General features: G+C 38.0%; 1 protein-coding gene across 4 annotated transcripts in view; it reads right to left on the bottom strand.

Moving 5' to 3' along the window:
• LOC145986684 (uncharacterized) overlaps window positions 1-23,026 on the bottom strand; it is a 140,760-nt gene that overhangs the window by 56,122 nt on the left and 61,612 nt on the right. For all 4 annotated transcript variants that reach the window (XM_083120995.1, XM_083120993.1, XM_083120992.1 and 1 more), the window contains exon 2: window positions 14,339-15,947. In XM_083120995.1, the coding sequence (XP_082977121.1) occupies window positions 14,339-15,881 (1,543 nt within the window). In that variant the 5' untranslated portion in view covers window positions 15,882-15,947. The remainder of the gene's footprint in view (window positions 1-14,338; window positions 15,948-23,026) is intronic.

The raw sequence follows: 23,026 nt of genomic DNA, 5'->3' as shown, positions 1-23,026 counted from the left end.
TGATAATTTTAGGCGTTGAAAAATCTCTCAATGGATGAGGCTTTATAAGCAGAAAACCCGGTGTAAATATCTCTTACGGTTTTCATGATATACATTTCCAAAGTTTGGGTTGTGCAACTTTTGAAACACTGTATAAGATGCTGACCATCACGGTATTCAAAACATCGCTAAATTATTTGAGAAAGCAGGAAATGGGGTGTTGGGGGATAACGAGTAAGAAATTGTTACTGACTCTATGAAATGTTCACAACATTGATAAAAAAAATGCTAACTTACGATGTAGCTAGGGTTAAAATTGTATCTGAACCACTATATATGTCCACTGAGATTGGCGAATATCTGTCTGTCTCTTGCCTGCTACATCATGTAAATTTTTGTAGCTAGTTGTAAAATATGTCATTACAAACCTGTAAACTCATAACAGTAACTTCAAGTGAAATAGGTTAGCTGTTATTAGTAAAAAGCCAAAAAAGCCAAAATTTCAGTTTTTTCTCTTCAAAAAATCCAGTTTTTAAATGAAAAAAAAAACATCCATTCAAAAAAGCCAGCTTTTTTGCAACTCTAAGCATAAGACAGGTGAAGGGAAGTGGGATACATGTAAAATCACATTCACTGATTATGTGCATTTTTCAGAATCTCAGTATGTACATTTAGTGTCATTTCATGCATTAAAATTGCTGAAATTTAAAGATTGCAAACTTTTCCTGACGATTTGAACAAACACAAACAGGGTTCGAAGCCAGCACAGTTAACGTTATTGTCTTGTAATCAAGGAGTCGAAGATTCGATTCATGGTGGAGGCATATTGCACAGTGGTTCAGATTCCACTTAGTTCAATCTCGATTTGCTATCTGAAGTAAATAAAGTGTAGTCATGAGCCCGGGTTTGACATCCGGTGGAGGAACACAGTGGTTTGGACCTCACTTTAAACTGTAGGTCCAGTCCCAATTAGCCTTTCTGTGTATATAGTAGAGCTGAGCCGATACCCGCCGATACCCACCGATACCGATACTTGTATAATTCCAGTACAAAATAACAAAAGCTAGTTACCAAGTCATACTAGCGTCACATCACTAGGCATGTATTTAGAAATATAATTTGGGGAGCCAGTCCGAGCCAAGTGTCTCGGAAATATAATAAAAAAATTGTTTCTATTAAATACTTTATTATAATTATTTGTAATACGTAATATGAAAATTAATTAATTAATTAGTACTTAATTTGCGTATGGAGTATTCTTGTATGTAACCACAGACTAAGAAACGGAGGAAAGACAATGTTAATACTTATTTTGTTCTTTCTATCTTCACTAAAAAATATTATTACATAAATAGTAAAAAGACACTATACAATCGGAGATAAAACAGCAAATATTCATCATCTGGCTTACGTGTAGTTAAGACCGCTAAAATTTGTGCAAAAAAAAAAAAAAGGTAATGGCAAGAAAATTTGTCAAAGTAGTAAAAAAATTGAATATTTATTGAATAACAAAAAGAATGATGGTATGTCCATTTGATGAAAAGTAAAGTTCCTGATAAATATTTTATGTACATTATTGTAAGTAGTGGTGTACATAAATCTTTAGAGGGTCCTCTCCGATGGTCACCGTTGCCTTGTAATCAATAGGTTGCGGGTTCGATAGTCAGTGGAGGCACATAGTGGTTTGGGTCCAACTTTAAAATGTAGGTCCAGTCCCGAATAGCTTATCTTTCTTACTACTAGCATTCAAATCTGCATGTTCCCAATCTAATGTCGGCGGAAATTATTGATTGATTGATTCGCTGTTTGTGCCACTTTTGGCTAATTTGTGAAGATGGGGATGAGTGATTATGTGATGAAATTTTGAATGGACACTCCCAAACATCCATGACCAGGGATTCGAACCCTGGCGTCGTAGCGTAATGTGCTAACTCCTTAAGACTGTATATCATGGAAAGGCCTTTTCCGAATTCGCCTTCCTCCTACCGGTAGAGCATGCACAGTGTTTACGACACCCACTGTTTTGTCCAGGCCCGCTTTGCGAGGCTCCTCAAGAACACTCCTCCTCCGGTACCCGGGCAGTTAGTGATTGACAGGTCGTAAAACCCTTGTGAATTTCTTTCCTCAGACATGTCCTAGGTTTTGCTGTTCGGGTCGATTGGCATCTTCATTGTCAACAGCTGATCTTACCATCTTGTGTCAAAATTCCAGACGAACAATAATATAGAGTCCTGCAGCAACAATATGTGGCTTGTAACATACATAATTGTGAAAGCTTCTCTTCAATGAATAAGGAGGCCCAGTAGTCTAGTATTTAACCTCCAGGGCGAGGTAGTTAGCACAGCATGCTACGACAGCAGGGGTCCCAGGTTCGAACCCCGAGTAAGACATGGATGTTTATGTTCTGAATGTGAATGTGAAAAAATATGGAACTGAGTATAAACTGATATATGAGAAAAACAGAGAAAATATGACATCTGACTGCCACGTAGTAAACCCAGGTTCGATTCTCAGTGTGAATGATTTCAAGCGGAAATTTTTCCAACATTATCCTTGTATAAAACCGACTCTGGGGTTAATCCAATCTCTGTGAATGTATTTAATATATTTTTATAAAACTTTCACTGATATGCAATATATATGCACTAATTTAATCAAACTTGCATATTTTAATTAATATTAGGTCTAAAGCAAAATATGGTTATTTAATACCATGTGGTCCAAAAAGATAATTGACAAAATGGTAAACTTTTTTCTATTTATATATATTTTTGTTGTTGTAACCCCTATGCAAGGGTAGTATTTTCCTAAACTTGACTTCGTTTAAAAATTGTGGCCATGTTTGACTTTTTATTTGTGGCATTTTTAGCCTTTGTAGACAGTTATGATAACTCATCCAAGATAAATGATAGCTTGGGTAAAAAACATTGTTTTCAGTACATTTCAAGCTACATTGTATGTTTTGTGTATTTTTTTCAAGATCAGAGTATTTCGGCTGAATTACTGTTATAGCTCTTTGATCGTTTCTTGATTCTCTTTTTCAAAATTTTGAACCTAGATTACTCCGATGGGGGAGTAATTATATTTACAGCATAAAGATTACTCTATGACAGGTACCTGTGAAACAAAATTTCCAGATTGATATTTTATGGATAACAAACCTACAACAGGAGAGGGATTGGTCAAAAACAGGCATTTTACATTATTATTTACAAAGAAATGTTTGCTTTTTAATAATCATTTATTAATTACATCATGCGAATGGTGTAATAAGTCCGTTAGTAGTGTTACGAATTCAATTTTCCTTTTTCTTTATCCCATTAGTTATGAAGAACTTCATCCCAGCTCGACAAATGTCACAAGGCCTTTCAAACTAAAAAATAGACTGCTTTATGCCAAATTTAAGTCAGATTACGTGTCAGTAAGCAGTTTTTTGCCTGTTTAGACCACTACTTCAACTGCAACATTTGTCCGAACGGGAAGTTTACCGATTCTGGCCTATGTTAACTTATTTTTTATAGAATTACAACAAAATGGTTTGCTTTGTTATTTTATTGTAATTTTGAAAAATCCAATTATGTATGAAAATATGTTTTGTTACTATAATTAGCTACTTGTATTTGAAAGAAATTGGTAAAGCCACCTACCTGAATTATGCAATGTGTTTTGAAGGCATATTGGTGGATGGGTGGTGGTGGCCCTTTACATATTCACAGTCTCGGTTATTTATAGAGGCGATGCAAATTGTCTCTATGCTCCCACGTAGTTATATAGCAGAGTCCCTTGTACGTAGATGCACCCCATGCAGTGGGAGAGCCCACTTTCCTCTCCCTCTCCTCCGGGAATCGAACCGCAGTCAAGCTCAGTCTTTATTCTCCCAAAAATAATTTCCGAATAAAATTATGACCGATTTTGAATCAGGTGCCACACAAACAACATTGCAGATATTGAATTTGTTGAATCGGTATAGAAAACCCAATTTGCAGGTTGTAAACTTCTATTGGCTCCCGAGCATTCGTGTGTATAAATATACCCCCCCCCCCTCAATTTTTTTTATAATTCTCTAGGCATATTGAATCTTTCACCCGAAATTCATTATAAAATTAATTCTTAATGATTTATAGATTTGCTGTTTTAAATCCACTTTATGCACACTAAGGCTAATTGGGACTGGGCCAAGCATGGAGCCCAGGATCCCTTGAGTAGAAGGCGACAACGCTACCACTGCGCCATCGAGGATGCTCAATTTTTAATGGGGATGTAATTCAAATTATTAATATTACAAAGCCTCCCCGCTATTTATTCCATCCTGTTTAATGATTACGAAAGATTGTTGTTTCAATTTAGCACGTAGAAGGGTTCGAACAGGTGTACCAGCCAGATTAAATCAGCGTTAGCTTCCAACGTTTCATACATAGCAACATCATCTCATCCCTGAAGATGAGAGCAATGTATACGATGGAAGTTAACGCCGATTTCACCTGGCTGGTAACCTGAGAACCCCTGTTCGATTGACGTCGCCAGGAAAGCTACAACTCCTATGTAGAAGGGTGGAAATACAAATGAGTTGGATGAGACATATGAGGAAATTAATGAATGATAAGTCTGATGAGATGGAGGCCAACAAGAATATGTACATAAGAAGATAGAGTGCCTTCTGGCGAGAGCTAAATAGAATAATATAGAATAAGATATTAGATGGAAAATACAAAAATTGATTTAGTAATAATTAGAGGTTATTGTAAGCGTAAAAAGTTGATGAATGAAGGTTTTGATATGCTTAATAAGTTATGATTAGGGTGAGGATTTATTGGCAATTTTTTCTATATATATATATACAGGAATAGGATCAGAAAAGGTGCCAGAAGGGTGGATAAATACAAATGATGAAGGAGACAGTAAACACTTACCACACGAAGAGAAATAGTTCTATATTTCGCGATATATGTCGCATTTTCAAAGTAGAAGATAGATAGATCAGCGTCACATAAAGTAGAGGCACAGAATACTGACCACGGTCAGTGTTGCCAGAAACAGTTGATAGAGAACTAAAAGTACTTTAACCAGTGTTTACTGTAAGGTGGGTGGGTAGTTTCGGGGAGGAAAGGGTTACTGGTTGGCTAGGTTGAGTCCGGGGGGTATAGTGGCATGCATGCCTGCTATATAGGCACTTTCCCATCGCCTGCGGAAAATGTGTTAGTGTGTGTGTGTGTGTGGGGAGGTGGGGTAAAAGATGGATGATGGCAACACTGAAACAGTTATTGAAGGTGGTGTTATGGCTGGTGGTGTGGATGGCAACTGTGAAATCTGAGTTTTGGGTGGAGGAACGGTGATTATTGATCCTATTTGGATATGAACCCTTTTGTGTACAACTCACAGTAACAAATGCAATCAACCATCCTGCTTGTGTGTCCCTCAGACTGAGTTCTTTTTCATACCGTGCATCGTGTCGGCTTTGCGTGTTGTTCGCGCATGCAAAGTGTATATTTCGCTTTAGACGGCGTGAAATATCCGTGTCGCTTGATTGAACGCAGGGTTGTGCAACATGTTATCCTACAGCTGTGTGAAACGTTGTGACAGGAACTGTTAATTTAAAGGAATGCCATTTCTCTTTGTACATTGCATGAAATGAAACTGTGTATTTTCAGAATATCTGCTTGTAATATTTCAGAATGTTGAAATTACTAAAGGACAGGGGTTCGAGTCTGAGAGCTTGAGTATAAATTCCTCGTAAGTTGGGGTAGTTAAAGTGTTTGTTTAATCAGGTTGGCCTGGATCTCAGGATACCAAGAGTATAATGTTGAGGATTGCCCGCACTGCCCTAGCCTGGCTACCTTAGTGATATTAGACGAACGTTGATTGGATTGTTCTCTAGACAAACCAGTATATTTTTATCTTCGTATATTAAAAACAGTAACTACTATATTCAAGGTCTCGTGTTCAAATTTCCTGCCGATCGGAAGTATTCTGGTGGGAAATAAATATTTACAGTCTAACTTATAAACAGTGGGTGGATTTTCTTTACACCTACCATGAGATGGGTTGATGGAGAGGGATAGAGGCATTTCTAGGAATGCAAACCCTTTCCGAAAATAAAATGGTCGCTACACCGCACCTCTGTTATTGTTGTTAGTTTTATGACAGTTTTGCCATTCGCCGGCTTTACTGATCTTCAAATTTAACATGTATTATTTATATATTTTATTCAATTTCTATTATTTAGCGTCATTTTTTAGCCAACTTTGGCTAATCGCGATGATGATGAAGGGATGCCACCAAGGTCTAGTATAATGTTGTTGTTGTTTTATTTACTGAGGTTTTCTTTGTTGCATCATTTCACAACTTGTAATATGTGAATATCATAAACCATTGCATAAGAAGAAAGTATCGAAAGACACGCATAAAATGTTGGTGCTTAGTAGTGCGGGGGAAAGGAAGGCACCAAACGACAATCCTGCCCAGGGGCTGGCATCTTTTTTCAACTGTTTGAACCCCGGAAAACTGAATTCGCCTGAATATGTGAAATGACGGCGCACAGGTTCACAGTTGACACTTACGATTTATCTTTATGATTGTAATTGCGATTATGATAATCTATAAATAATGAAGTAGATAAATAATGTTCAGGTATGTTTGAAGTAGTCGAGACCAAGAGTATGAGATACTACTAAAAAAAATGAAACCTGCAGGAATGAGGTAACAGCAAGGAAGAAGAAAGATCTTCCGTGTTAGATGTAGTAAAACAGCAGTATTTGTTGGTGTTTACCATAAATGTGGAAGTACTGCGCAATTAACATAAAATATCTTGCCCGATCATTTAGCCGTACCATTAAAATTCCTTTGAATTATTATTACTTTTCAAACAATGTATTTATATTTCACAACTGTATACATAGCTACAGCTCGTCAGCTCACACATTTCTAGGAATAAATATCCTACCTCCAATTCTCGTTTGCTGTATTTTAAAGACGGAGTCTCATACTCGATCTCGTGTCCCTAGGCCACGCAGGATCTGATCTCATTCTTCAATGTAAATTAATAATAAGATGTCCGTTAAAACAGATCTTTCTGATAAACTATGGTAGGTGTGGTGACAGAAAGTCATGCGCTTATTCATACCTGTATGCTACACTGGTAGTTCTTTGAATTAATTCATGTTAAAATTGCATTTGAAAATGTTTAACTAATAGTTATTGTCAGCTTAAGAGCATATGTGCTAAAAATGCTACAGAAGTGGCTGCAGGATAGGGACCCTCTTTGTATGGATCACGTAAAATTTGAATATCAAAATATATTTATGTGAAGATGTGGTCCACCCAAATCTTTGACAGGTATCCAATAGTTCTCCCACGCAAGAAAGTCTGGTGCTGTCACTGCTGTTTATGTACTAACTATTCATACTGTGCTTCAAAAGCTGCTTACTTTTAGGGAGACTTCATATCAAACCAACATGCGACAAGCAACACCTGTCTCTTGGTAACTGGCTCTCAGTAATAAATGCAACTAACCATTCAGCTTGTGTTGTCTGTTGCTTGTGTGTCCCTCGGACTGAGTTCTCTTTCATACCGTACATCATGTCAACCTGGCCTGTTGTTCGTGCATGTGCAGTGAATATTTTGCTTTAGACGGTGTGAAATATCCGTGTCGCTTGAAGATTTCACTTGAACGCAGGCTTGTGTGACATGTTATTCTACAGCTGTGTGAAACATTGCTGTTGATTGGATTGTTCTCTAGAGGTATGTGTCGCTTGTCACTTCGGTCTGCAGCTACAGTGAGAAACGTTGCTGTTCACTGGCTCGTTCCCAAGCGACACAGAACATTCACATCAAGCAACAGCAGCCTATTAAGTTTAAAGCAAATCATGCACGAACAACAAACCGAGTCAACATGATACATGATATTGAGAGAAAGTCCCAGTCCGAGTGACATGCGACACGAGTAGCTTCTTTTAGTCATGAACAAGCTATGAAGATGTAATTGAATTCATTGTCACTCGCCCTCTTAGGGAGAACTCACACCGAAGCGACATGCAACACATGTCGCTTGGGAACGAGCCAATCAGCAACAACGTTTCACACCATAGCAGCATGACAGGCTGCATAAGCCTACACTCGATTGGTGAAATCCTCAAGCGACACGTGTCGCCTGTCTTGTCGTTCCAGTGTGATTTCTCCCTCCATCACGATTAATGTATTCACATAATATCCAAAGTAAAATATTAATGACACTAGAATTTTAAAATTTGCAAGATGTGGGTTCCATTATTATAACATAACATTAAATATAGTATAATTGAATGTGCAGTGAATTATTTTTAAAATTTAAATATCTACCTTCAGCATAGTTGTCTTACCTCTTTATGAAATAGAACGGTGTTCTCTAAATGTGAATGTATTGCCCAAGCATGTTCTTTGTATAGTCACAAATTGTATTTTTAAAATGTGTTGAAGTTAATGTGACTATAATTGAAATTATATTCAGAGATCAAGACGAGAACGAGAGAGCGTTTACATAACTTGGGACAAGAACAAGATTTACAGTTTGAAAGAGGACCAGACTGTCTCACTTCCTTTCACTGTAATTTCTGTAGGGCCTCCCAAGGCATGTATCTAGAAATACACCGAACCAAGTGCGTCAGGAATAATAATAATATGATCGAATAACAGCAGGTATTCATTATCTAGCTTACCTGTAGTTAAGATCGGCATAATTTGCATAAAAACAAGTGTCCTGGCAAAGAAATTCATTTCAAATTGATGAAGAATTGAATATTTATTGAATAAAAGAGAATGTTACATCCGGTTAGCAAAAAGCAAAGTTCCTGATTAATATTTTATGCATATTGTTATAAACAGTAGCTTGCAAGCATAAATCATTGGTACTGTCCTTCTAAGCCCCTAATTACAACCTGCCTTCCAATAAGTTCAAAGAGTGGGCCTCCTCGATGGTGCAGTGGTATCGTTGTTGCCTTGTAATCAAGGGGTACCGGGTTGGATACCCGGTGGAGGCACGTAGTGGTTTGGATCCCACTTTAAACATTAAGTCCAGTCCCGATTAGCCTTTCTGTGCAAAAAGTGGACTTAAAAACAACAAATCAATCAATAAGTTCAAAGGAAATTATAACCATCAATTATGTAATAAATGCTACACAAGTATATTTTCATTATTTAATTTTTGCATTTGGTAAGTCTTTCTTGGGGAGGGGTCTGGACACCCCCCCCCCCACAAAAAGTCCTTGTGTTTCCTCGATGGAATTAGTAGTAATTATCTCAAGGGGTCTCACGTTCGATCCCTGGTCTGAATCCCACTTTATCCTGTAGGCCCAGTCCCGATTACCCTATTTGAGCATGTAATTGACTTAAAACAAACTTTAATTTTGCTATAATTTATGTAAGATTCAATTGGGACAGTCTCTGTATTAATGTATTTATCCTTTTTGGAAAATAGAAATAAGACAAATGAAACACAATGAAAAAACAGCCGAGTGAAAGAAATCGACTTTGGATTTTCCGAAATGGTCGGAGCACGGTCAAAAGCTGCCCCCAAGGGAGAAGACAATGCCAAGGGTAGAAGAAGAAGAAAGCCAAGCAACGCCCACTGTAGTAAAACCTGGTCAGGGTCATCTATCGGCAGATGGCTGAACTTGCAGGACTTGAACATAACCCCGCTATGGCTTGAATAAAGCCATTCTCGAAGGACATAAAATTGTGTTTGAAAATGCATAGCAACGTTTGCAAGAGCTTTCGAGTAAAAGTGTACTGAATGAAGGTCTGTTTTTCCGCTGCCCATAATATGGACTCTTAAGTGTGCATGGCTTATGTATATACCATCCTCCACAGTGTGCTGTTGTAGATATATGCTTTGTGTTTGCTTCAACTAGATTACACTGCAGGTGGTGTATATATTTGCCAAGATGTTGATAACATAAATATCACCTTATATGAGATTATACTAGCTGTAGTACAAACAAAAACAGAAGAGGAAGAAGACGATAATGAAAAAGAAAGAGAATATATGTTAGACATAAAAAAGTTGTCTGCTCTCAAGGGGTGTAGTTCATGCAGAATAGAAAATGGACTCAAAAATGAAGTATATGGGACGTGGACTTTGAGTTGCACTTGTTTCAAAGACTTCCACACCAAACGATTTAATCTGCAAGAATCTGAAGCAGTAGTAGCTTCTGCCTATTCGCAAGAGCACATCATAATAAATCTGTAATGCAATTAATTTTTATTATACTTATTCACTGAACACTATCTTCTTCAAAACATCAAACGTTCCCATGCCCCATCAGCTTTGCTTTACCAGCGCCTGCCGCTGTTTGCAGCACGCAAGGAGAGAGAAAGGTCTGTAGCTTGCAGTATTATAGGCTTTATGCACACTGCTAGTGTTGTGTTCACGATACAGCAGTGTTGCAATTCCATTTCATTCGAGATCATGTGGCGGAGCAGAGGCCCAAACATCACCGTAAATAGTTTTTTATTTTTTTTTTATTTTTAAGGAATTTATATGGTATCTTCGCCCACACTGTTCCAAGCATGGTAGAGACAAGGTTAAGAGGGAGAGGGACAACTGAGAGCGAAACAAGTGTGTTAAACAATCTCTTGTATTACCTTTACTTAGTGCAGCGTGGTCGAAATAAACTGCCCTTGTGGTGCTGTAGCCAAATTATCAATACACGCAGGGGCAGCGTGGACCAGTCAGCTGTTACCATTGTGTGCCTGTTCTTGCATTGCAAAATTCTTGCACTGTCAAAAGTTCGTTCCTGTTTCAGTGCAAAGTGCTTGCTTTCATAATGAAAAGGAAAACTGTCCATAGCGAAAGGAGGGACATAGTACAAGGTGGCACAAAAAGAATGCATGTTTTTGGAACAAGTGTAACATTGTCGAATTTTTGGAGGGAAGTTAGCTACAAAGCATGCAGCGATTGCCATAATAATACTGATACAGTGGAAGGGAAAGAAAAAGTTTGAAGTACGAAGCACGGCAGTGAGGACTGAGTGAGTACAGTTATTTTCTTTAATATTAATTCTTGTCTTGATATCACTTGCTTCTGTCATCATTAGAAATAAACAACTGATTTCCTGAATGTGGTCGTTGGATCTGCTACCTTGTTTGCAGGAGTGGCTCAAGATAAAATTTTCAATTTTGGCGCCCCCTACGTTCCACCTTCCTCCAATAAAAATCATAACCATGTTATATATTTACGGTTTTAATGACGAAAAATAATATCCTTATTTTTAAATACTTTAAAACTGTTAAAGAACACATTTATTGTGGATATGTGTTTATTAAATACCTACATAATGACAACAAAACAACAATAATCCCGAATAATTATTCTCGGGTTACCAGCCAGGTTAAATTGGAGTCAGGGCATACATTGCTCTCATCTTCAGGGAATGTAGAAATGGAGATCAGTGTAGGTTAATATAAATGACTATAATGTGACGGAGTTTGGCTGAACATTCCAGGTTCTCCAGAATATACCTGGTTTAGTTCAATATGGCTTAAGTCCCCAACTACCGCATTTAACCACATAAACACCACACCCTATTTCTTCAGTCCAAAAATTAGTTTGTAACTAGGGCTCGGAAGTTATGACCTAAAATATTTCAAAAAATGGCCTATGGAATTACCTTACAATTATTTTGAAATGACTATAAAACTTTAAAAAATGACCTAAAAAGCTTGATCTTAGTCATAAATTACAATAGAATAGTTGAATAACTCGATAAACCTGTTGTTTGGTGGTTTAAACAACCAAAGTAAAGGGGAGGAAAAAGACAATTAAGTGCCAATGTTAAGGGAATGTTCCCCGTCATATAACACCGTAGCATGAAGGCACATTTAGGGGATGTGGGGGTAGGGCCCTACAAATTCTTGATCTCTGCTATTTTGGAGATGATGTGATCAGCACTATGCTCCGACTGTCTTTACTCCTCTCCCCCCCCCCCCCCCCGTACCCATTGATTTGAGGATGGGTTGTCCCCAGAGCCGCTTTATGTGGGGACAAGGTCAGAAAAATCGAATCTGGGTCTCCCGAATAGTAGCCAGTCACACTACGCTCTAGACCACCACAATGCCAATGTAGTTTTCTCTATTTTACTTCAAGGTTACATACAATATGTTGCAAGATATTTCTGTATGCCATTTACCTCCTTTCAGAGTGGGTTTGCACAATAGATACTGTCAGCGGCGGAGCCAGGATTATTCATTTAGGGGTGCTGAGGGGGTGCGATTCTGAAAATAAGGAAAACATGAAACACGCATGCAACCTTTCAAAACTGGGGGGAGGGGGGGGAGGGCAAGGACAGTTTACTTTCCCTTGGTAGATAAGTTTTAGCATAGTGCGAGGGCAAAAATAGCAAAAAGACAGGGGCAACTGCATCCCTAATCGCTGCCACTGATTAACATAAATTACTGACTGAAATTAAAATATAGCCTATGTGTGAAATATATAACTTTAGATTGGCATTCATTTCCCAGGGATTCTGTGCCCCCCCCCCCCCCCCCCCATGGACGTCCATGATGATGTGTATTAAGTCTTATACTACAAGAAAGTGGTCATACAGTGTAAACATTCAGATACACGTTGCAGTCTTATTGAACTATGTAGTGAAATACAAAATAAAATCATCCTGCCCTCAAAAATACAATTTTTGAAGCTTTTCAATTTAACCAATGGAGGTACAAAATACATAGTGCACCCTCCGTCTGCCAGAAGAAAAAACGCGAAGAGCACAGCAACTGTGTCATCTTTAAAATCCCTTCTGCCACACTATCCCCAACAACGCACTAAAATTTCTTCGTGAACATTGGACCTCTTCCCAACAGTTTTTGAAAAAGCTTGAAATGGTACGTTTGCTAGACATGTTACGTGGAACAAATACATAGAACTTACTAAGAAGAAAACTACCCTTCATGTTACAACTCGCATTAAATAATTTCCCAAGTACGACCTGGTGGTACCTTGAAAGCAGCTGAAAGTCTTGCTCCAGTGCGAGGAAGAACAAGCAGGCGGAAAATAAACCATTTATCAACAATGAAAAAAGAAAAAAACATAACTCACATTAAGCTATAGGAAATTATCAAAAACCACGGACAGACCACTTGAAAAAACAAGAGAATAAAAAATCCATAACAACAATGCTGAGGAAAGAAAAAAATGGTCGCTGATCTTTATATAGGTTGCTGCCAGTGCAGAAAAGTATGTATATCGGTACCTCTTTCAGTGCTTGCCTGTTGCATACAAAAATAACAGTCTTACCTCGGTACCTAACATTCGGCGCTCAATATGATGACATGACATATTACATATTAATGCTAGTGTTTTCAGTTGAACGTACGGGGTGCTGAAGAAAATTAAGGAGCGTGCAAGCACCCCCTCGTGCCCCTTTGCACGAGTAGTCGGCAATATCTAATAATACAGTTGTGTTTCGCATGCATCAGAATATAAATTCTTTGTGTTGCCTAATTTTACTTCAAAACCATAAATTAAAGCAGTAATAGTGGGCAGCAAGAAAACTTCAAAGTAGGCTTCATCCAAAGTATTTTTAATATATTGAAGGAAAAATAAATTTACCACAATTAATTATTTAATCGAATGCCAAAAATTTCAGTTAAAAGTAATATTGTAGGTACACATTGTTCATATTTCCGATTAATGGCATACTTGTTAGGCAATTTAAATATGTAGGTTATGCTAGCAATGCACTTAAAATTCATGAAATAACAGGAAAGGAACAAAAAGAAACCTAAAAAATGACAAACGAAACCTTAAAAATGACAAAAGATACTAAAAATACTGAAAATGACCTAAATGCCAAAAAGGGGAGAAAATGCAAACAAACAAAAAAAAAAGTTTTCTGGTTCTAATTTAAGGTAAATGGACTACTTAGCATTGTCGAGAAGGCTCAGAAGAAAAGATGATTTTCCACCAACTTCCAAGGCCAAATTTTCCAAAGCCAATTTATAACTTTTCATCGCATCAGTGAATCAGATAACTGATATGGAAAATTTATTTTGTAAGTCTATACTTTGCAAGACTGTACTACATTTTCTCAAGTGTAGTATATCGACTATAATGCATAAATCAATAACAAATCTCGCAACAAACACAGTTTGGTAATAAACGAGTTTTACGTACCAATGATATCAGCGTGTGGGCACGCACAGACACACACACACACATACATTAAGCTTCACATAATGGTCACACCACACTTACTGCAAAAAAAATTGGCGTAATATCTACAATGATTATGTAGTGAAATACGTAGATAAGCGTAGAAACACAAACACAGTAGTCAGTAGTGACAAACTACATTTTAATATGTTTTCAAACTAATGCACTTACCTGAAGGTACTGTTCCTTCCTCTGTGGAGGTGCCAACGTCTGCAGTGACTACGCTGTCAGGATCTGTCTGCGTGCTATCATCCACCAAATTAACCTTCCGCCTTGGCAAAATTACTTCCATGACAGAACGTCCATCAATTACTTTTACAGATGTAACGATGACTGTAGACACATTTGCTTGTTGATCATCAACAATATTAGGCATAGATTCTTTAGGTTCGTGATCTTTATCAACTGGTTCATAACCTTTCTCATCAGGTTTTGAAGCTTCTTGTTCAGGAATCTCAGGTAAAACCACCAATTCCTCCTTCTGTAATGTTTCTATGATTTCTGCATTCGACAAGATAACTTCCTCTGGCACTTTGCATGTTGTTTGTTTACTATTGGGTACAGTAGAATTTGAAGCAGAGCGTGGTTTAGATGCTTGAGTAGTGATTCCATGTTTCAATTTCTTACTTCTTTGACGAACTGGTTTTGAAACAGGTTCAATCTTTTTGTCAAAGGGTTGAGTGGAGATTACGTTTTTCAATTGCTTCTTAGTTTCTTGAACATCTTTTAACGGAGCCTTTTTTTCAACAAGATGAGACACTATCATTAGTTCCTTCTTCTTGGGAGGTGAATTTTTCAAGACTTGCTGTTCAGACACTACATGAGGTGATTGACTGCTAGTTGGTTCAACAGATTTTGGAACAATCTGTGGCCAAGAAAGTTGACAAATAATTACTCCTTCGGCTGTCTTGGGCAATTTTTTAGTTGCATTCTGAGATTCCAGGCTCAAATTCAATTGCTTTTGAACATTTTGTACAGTGCTTGCACCCGGCTGAAGTTTGGAAGTATTACTTGGTCTTTCCTCGGCTTTTAAAACTGCACTAAATATTTCCCGAGATTTGAAACCTGGCGATTTAGGTGCTACCATCTCGATTTTTGAGTCACTTTTATCAGTTGAATGTTCCTTTGATTCTGGAGTTTTCAGTAATGCTTCCGTAATATTTGAATTACCCTTTTCAGATGCATCTTCCTTGGATTCTGGATATTTCAGTAATGTTTTTTCACTTTCTGAATTGCATTCCTCAGTCACAAATTCCTTCCATTCGGCAGGTTTAGGCAATCCTTTCTCACTTTCCGAACTATTCTTCTCATTCACATGCTCTTTAGATTCTGGAAACTTAGGTAATCCTTTCTCACTTTCCGAACTACTTTTCTCATTCACATGTTTTTTAGATTTTGGAATTTTAGGTAAATCTCTCTCACTTTCCGAATTACTCTTCTCAGGCACAACTTCCTTAGATTCTGGAAATTTAGACACTGCTTTCTTACTTTTCGAATTGACCTTCCCAGCTGCTTGCTGCTTCAATCTTTTCTTTGGAGACTTTTTGACTGATGATCCAGCCAAGTTTGTATCCTCTTCAAGAAGACTCCACCATTTTTCCTGGTTTGACTGACCTCCAGATCTTCGCAGCCCTCCTTGACCCCTAGTTGTAGGGGTCAAAGCTGTTGTCACCTCAAACTTTCCATTCTTCTGTCTGGTTTCCCTAGTCTTCATCTTCAACCATTCGGTGTGTCACCTTTCACTACCATTTATGGTTACCATCGTGTATCAACTACCAAACTAAAACGAGAAAATTAAAACAATAATTTAGAATGATGCTGCATTAAATGTATTGCAATATTTTTTTAAAAAAGTTAATATAATTACAGTACAGGGTTTTCCAAAAGTCCTTCACACATTTAAATTCACTATAACTTTGTACTGCACATCAGTCTTTAAAGTATTACCTGGCAATGCTGCACAATGAGAGGATCACATGACTGCGAGCGATTAATGGATTCCAAGATGGCGTCGATTCAGGAGGCAAGTGGATTGGCTGCAGAGGACCCACATCATGGCCCGCAATGTCACCAGACCTGACTCCATGTAACTTTTGGATGTGGGGATATTTCAAGATGGAAGTGTACGCGGAAAATGCAAGAGATCTGGATGACCTTAAAGCAAAGATATCCGCAGTCATTGTCGGCATTTCGGATTCAGGAATGCATCAATATGGATGGTGCACAGTTGGAGATGTGTCGATGAGGATGACAGACATGCAGTGCTGCCAGGTAAAACTTTAAAGACTACTGTGAAGTACAAACTTTATTTCACTGTAATATCTCTGTTTGTTACACAGTTATAGTGAATTTAAATATGGGAAGGACTTTTGGAAAATGCTGTATATATTAGGAATAAAAAGTGGTGATGTTGAAGTTGGTTGACTGATCAACTAGTAGTCAGCGCTTCAAGAGAAAAATAATAGCTGGGAGGATGTTTGGTGGAGCTTTGAGGTTAGCTGTCTGGATGATACCATCCCCTCTCACTTCAAGCACTGCCAGTAGCAGCACGCCCATGTTCAATTTTTAGAATATACAGGGTGGCCCAAAAGTATGTATACAGTATATACCACTGTCGGCCTGGCATTGTTGTTTGTAAGATCATTATCCTTTTCAGATATCTTGATACTCTGAATGATGGCTGGTAATTTGAAAGTACACAGTCGTAGTACTACCATAACTTGTTGTTCATTAATTGTTTAATAAAGTCACTGGTACCTACTTTTGGGCCACCCTGTATAATCTCAGGTCAGAATCTTTCCATTAATAATCCTCTACAAACAGCTCTGAGGCTTACCAAGACCTTCTGGTGTACAGGTAACTGGAGCATGGTGCTGGTGGTTACATTACATCACCTCCACTTTGATCTATACACCAAGAATACATGGAACCAGTGTGTCATTTGACAAATTTCCAGTGGAGGGCTGCTCCAGTAACTTCTCCTGATGCATTGGAATTAGAACTGAGCCAACACTGATGTCAATGTATCAGTATCGGAAAGTATTGGTTGGTTTTTATTTACTGATGCAGCAGATACTTCTCCGGAATTTGCAGACTCCATCAGTCCCTAGTTTAATGGCTCAGATTTTCATACTTTCTTCTCCCATTTGTTGCAGTAGGCACATTGGAACAATATTGTGGTCACCAAGAAATTTCATATCACATGTAGGCATTGTAAACAAACATGAGTTAGCGTTGTCACAGATTTAGAACAATTTCCATTGTACATTTTCTCTCGCAAGATGGAAGACTGCACTACTGGAGGTTAATGGATCAAGATCATGTTTTCCATTTGATGTATTAAGTACACTGGTACAACATCGTGATCACCAAGATATCACATGTAGGTGTTGCAATCAATCATTAGTTTACACACATGAGTAAGTGTCCAAACAGTGTAAGAAAACATTTTACGTTGTAAAGGGTGGCAACTAGCAAAATGATATGTTTCAAATTTGAATGTGTTGCACGTACAATGACAGAGTTGTTGGTGGGATGGAGAAAGAAAGAACAGAAGATGCCATTTTATACAGACTGTCGAAATGGATCATTGATCCATGTCATATGATACCACCGGTGTTTATTTTTTAGTATGAAACAAAGTTTGTTTATACAAGGTGCATTTCAAAAGTAAGGGCAGATTATTTAGAAAAAGCAACTGGTAACAGTGATCGATTGGATCATGCCCGCACAGTAACATCAACTAGTCCATTGGCGACCCAGCAGTCATATTTTCGCCAGTCATCTGTTGGTTATCTGTTAGTTAGTGCATGTTAAAATGGCTGCACGATTACACAATCCCGCCAGAAGAGAAGTATGGTCTCTGATTCGATTTCTTGACGCCAAAATTCACAGAGAATTGTGTGAAGTATATGATTCGAGTGTAATGAATGAAGTAACAGTAATGCAATAGTTTTGTGTTGTCACTCCCACAAAATGCAAAAAAGTTCAAGGAAACTCAATCTGCACAAAAAGTCATGGCAGCTGTTTTCTGGAATCAACAAGGTGTGCTTTGGGGTATTTCATGGAGCTGGGGAAAACAATCATGTCACAAGCGTACTGTGAAATGCTATCCAAACCAGGCATGCCATACAAAACCAACAACATTGAATGATGCGATCAGGAAATGATGTTCTCATCCATGAAAACACTAGACCACACACTGTTGCTCTCACTCTCTATACGAGTCAGAAGTTTGGATGGGAACTTTTTGATCACCCCCGTACAGTCCAAACCTTGCTCACCTCTTCTTGCACCTAAAAAAGTGGCTGTCGTCTTAACGATGTGAAGAAACAGGTGTTGAAAACGACAGTGTTGAATTGGCTGAACTCCCAGGCGGCGAACTTCTATGCAGAGGATATAAAAATGCTTGTTCCACGGTACAGAAAGTGCTTGGAAAATAATGGTGACTATGTTGACAAACGAATTCAATGTTGCTACACTTACTTTCTTCTTTGCTATAAAATATCGGCCCTTTCTTTTAATGCGCCTCGTATATCATTATACTGATAGTCAACATAGGAAAACACCATCTTGGAATACAGTATTGGCCTGCATGAGCAAATCTGAAAAAATGAGTAGTGTGCTGGTGAGAAACCTAGATCTCCACAGTGTGCACATGCAAAAAATTGTATAAAGTAAGAGAAACTTTTTCAAAGAAGTTCCCTGTGCTCAGCATTCCAGCAGTCTTGTGTTTTAGGTGTACACAGAAAAAGTTTAGTCGAATGCTAAAAGAGTTAAAGCTCATGCTCTGTTTCTCAAGGAAAAATTCTGGACATATTGAATAATTTTTTCAACAGATAAAGCGTACTTTCATGTCAGGGTTTGTCAACAGACAGAACATGAAACCAGGGAGTCGTAACGTAACGAAATGGAACGGTATTTTCAATTACGGTTTCCGTTACGTTACAACCAGAAACTGAATAACTTTTTTCGTGAACAGAAACGTTACCTCAGGTATATGAACATTACGTTACAGGTGTGCATAACGGTACCGAACCATAACTGATCTGTAAATCAGTAGGTCGTTAGGTGACGCTTTAACGTTACATCCATTGCCGGCAACCAGTAACGTTACAGGGTAAGAAACAAGTTCGTCACGATTAACTAGTAACTTTAGTGTGTGTGGAAAGTGATAGTAACGTTACTATTAACCAGTAACGTAATTGAGGTCACGATTGTAAAAACGTTACACTCTTTGCTTCAAAGCAACAACGTTATTTATAGCTGGTATCATAGAGACGTTCCGATGTGCAATAACGTGTCCGATGCCGTGTTCCGGAGAGAATAACATAGGCCTCTCGTATAATTGTGCTCGTTACTTTTGTAACGTTACAGTTCTTTCCCTTCACAAAAGTCTGTTTCAAAAAAGTGATACACATATCCGTTACGAATAGTAAATACCGTTATCGAAGGCGTTTTCGAAGAAGCCTCACAATTATGATCGGCAGCATACTAACATTACAGCATTTGACATTTTGAAAGTCATTAAATTATAATACGTATTTTCGTTTTGGATGTCAGTGAAAAAATGAAATTGTAAAACAAAACGTTTGAAAACATCCGTAAACAAGATTCAGCGTGACAGAAGTTCTGGTTATTGGAATTTACTGATTAACTATGTATTTATCACAAATATATTTATTTTCTGCATACTAAATCACTTTACGTGGATTTGTTCTAATTTGATTATGTATGCAAGATGAATTTTAACATGTGCGTTCACTTTATACGATAGAAAACAAACGTTTGTTGTAAGAAAACGTTTATGTATATCTTTCTCTCTCTCTCTCTTTTTCAGTTTACATGTGTTACATCAATTAAAAAATACAGTATGTTTGGCGATGAGAATGATTCATGCTTAGATTAAATTGCTGAAGGACGAAACATAAAGGACCAACCAAGGAATCATCTGTGCTACGCGTTCATCCACGTAAGCGAGAGGCAAGCTTTTTCCTATCGGAAGACGAAAAATAATTATTTGCTGCACGACCTTGATAAGGCGAACTGAACCACAAGGAAAGAAACCTGTGCAGACCCGCAACTCCTGTGCACTGTACTACTACCACGTGGAGGGGAGGGGGAGAGTTGACCGTTCTTCCTTATGGGCCGAGCTGAAGAGTAGAAGAGCTGTGCGGGGACTTTTCGTCCAAGGTTTTTTCCCTTGTGTTCGCTCGTAGCAGCAGCAGCACCACGCAAAATCGGAAAATGTGAATCCTCAAACTTTGTACACGTGACCTTCGGTCACGAAGCAGCCGAGTAGACAACGCTCTGGGGCGATATGAAAGGCACTTTTAGCAAGTAGAAACTACGTAGAAACGAAACGTTAGATGGAATTGTTGTACGAAACAAACGAAACCGCGTTTGTGCAACTGGTTTGTGGCTAGACAGGGCCATTGGACTCTCAAGAAGGCAAGAATTGTATGGGAAGTGATTCTCAAAACTAAGCGAATAAAAGGACAGTATATTTTATCATTTACAAGGGCCCTCATCCGCTTACAATTTTGAAAATTACTTTCAGTAATTCTTGTCTTCTTGGACAGGAGGTTCATTAAACTTTTTTGTGTAGAAACAGACAGAGCGCCCACCTACCACGTTTGAAAGAAGAGCATAGGCAGACATGAAAGTAATTTTCAAGTACGTAAGGACGACAGTCGACGTGAACATTGAGCAACGTGTGACTGCGAAATACAATCGTAACAAAGGACAGGATTCTTCAAGAAACAGTAATTTCATAAAACTTCCTATCATTAACTCAGTTCATCCTTTTATCCTCTTTTGTTTGTTATACTTTTGTATTATTCTTGTTTTATATCGCTTTTCTGCCACTTGTAGATAATCGCGACGATGAAGATGAATGATGATCATATTAAATCTATGAAGGGATGCTTACAAAAAAAAAAAAAACAGCCATGCCCAGGTGTCTACTCGAACTTGGAATGTTTGGTACCGAGTGTATGAGTGGACCACTCAACGACTTCGGTCTTCGAGGCTACGGTTTCAGTTGCAACATGCAGTATAATTACGTTTCTACTACTACTACTTATAAAGCCCCCTTGACACATGAGATACTACAAATAATTTCAGGAATACCCTCGAATTTTGATTGCCTGGCACTTTTTTAAAGTAAGTAATGAAGTCACGTTTATATTCATATTAGGCCTACGACTAGCTCGAACTAAAAACGCTTGTGAAATACTGTGTATATGTTATCCTTCTGAAGTGAGAAACTTCATATTCTGCTAAGAAAATATGCATGAAAAATTATATTTGTAGCTACTACTTGAAGAATTCAAATTATTATGATGGAATTTCAACTTACGTATACTCTGCATATAATGTGTTATCGGAGAGGAGTTTTTGTCTCGCAGTCAATTTATTTTTAGTTGAGGAACTCGAGAGTAAGTTGGAAATATTTAATGACCCACGTTGTGGTGTGCTGTTCGATTAATCAGAATTGGAGTGAGAGAAATCTGTAGTTAAGGTCATTCAACACGTCAATTTGTAACTGTGAATGCAAGTTTTCTTTGATTTAGCGGGAAATCAGTTTGCTATTGTTGTAAGTAATAAATTGAAACATATATATTTTCTGCTCGAGTAGGAATCCACAGCCCTTATCCAATCAATCACTTTCTGTGTTTGAAACTTCTGTCTAGGAAAGCTACACACAATTTGCTTTTAATAACAGAAGCTTCAAAATAACCTATCCATTCTTGTCTTGCAAGTAATGTTTGATTTGATTTGTTATATTTAACTTTGGTTTTCTGCCACTTTTGGCTAATCGCGAAGACGAGGATGGGTGATGCAATGACAAAATTGATGAAAGGACATCACGAAGAAAATAATGAAAACAATACACAGGCTGGGATCTGAACTCGGGACCTGTGGTGTCGCATTGTTCATGAAATAAAAACATAACATGTATAGTGGCTCAAATTAGTAATCGAATATGTAGCATTTTGCTGCATTTCTTCCCAATATTTCGAAATTAACAACATGTACATAAATATAAACGATAGTGAAATATTTATAGGCATTTATTAAAGCTATATTCCCTGTTACATTTTTTTCTTTTTTAATTTTGGGTGCGTCAGCACTTAGGCTATTTTGCAACCGCCACGTTATACGGGGTCCAGCCCCTTACCATAACAAATAACGTAACTGTAATATCGAATAACTGAAATATTAAAATATTCTGACTTAGGTTAAAAGCTGAGGCTCTAAAGCGGCACTCAGCACACATGACAAAAAACAGAACACACAGAATTATACTGGCCATAGGGTCAGTCGCCAGAGCCTCGTTAGTCTGCAAAGAGCAGTCCAGGGTGTACTACGTGGAATGAAGTTGACGATTGGGTGTACTACGTGGAAGGTCACCCCTTACACCCCTGTTACGGTTTCAAATCTGAGAATAGTTATTTATGTTTTGGTGTGAAAGAAGAGATCACTTTAATATTCAGACAAATCGTGAAAGCCTTCTGTTTCTGTTAAGCTACGTTTCCATTCAGACAAGTTCCAGACTCATGACGTGCAACATGTGCCGGCGCATGTTGCGCGTCATTTAGTGTACTCGTACTGCTTCCAATTCAAAACTACTTCTTCAAAATACGTCCGCAACAACACTGGAGTGCAGGATCGCAGTGTAGCGTTGTGCAGTGCTTTAGAGTAGTCAGTGTTCCTTCTCTTGTATTGTAATAATTTGGTGGTGATTTTACTTGGGTAAAGATGAACAATAAAGCTATGGCGGGTTTGTTGGTTATGGCAGGCGCGTATCATGAATTTCTAAAAAAAGAGGCGAAAACAACCTAGATGGTGGATTAG

Source organism: Lepisma saccharinum, chromosome 4 (genome assembly GCF_977018435.1).
Source record: "Lepisma saccharinum chromosome 4, izLepSacc3.1, whole genome shotgun sequence".
In the NCBI taxonomy this organism is placed as follows: domain Eukaryota; kingdom Metazoa; phylum Arthropoda; class Insecta; order Zygentoma; family Lepismatidae; genus Lepisma; species Lepisma saccharinum.
Note: the sequence above shows the minus strand (reverse complement) of the source record. Positions and strands in the feature narration are given on the sequence as shown.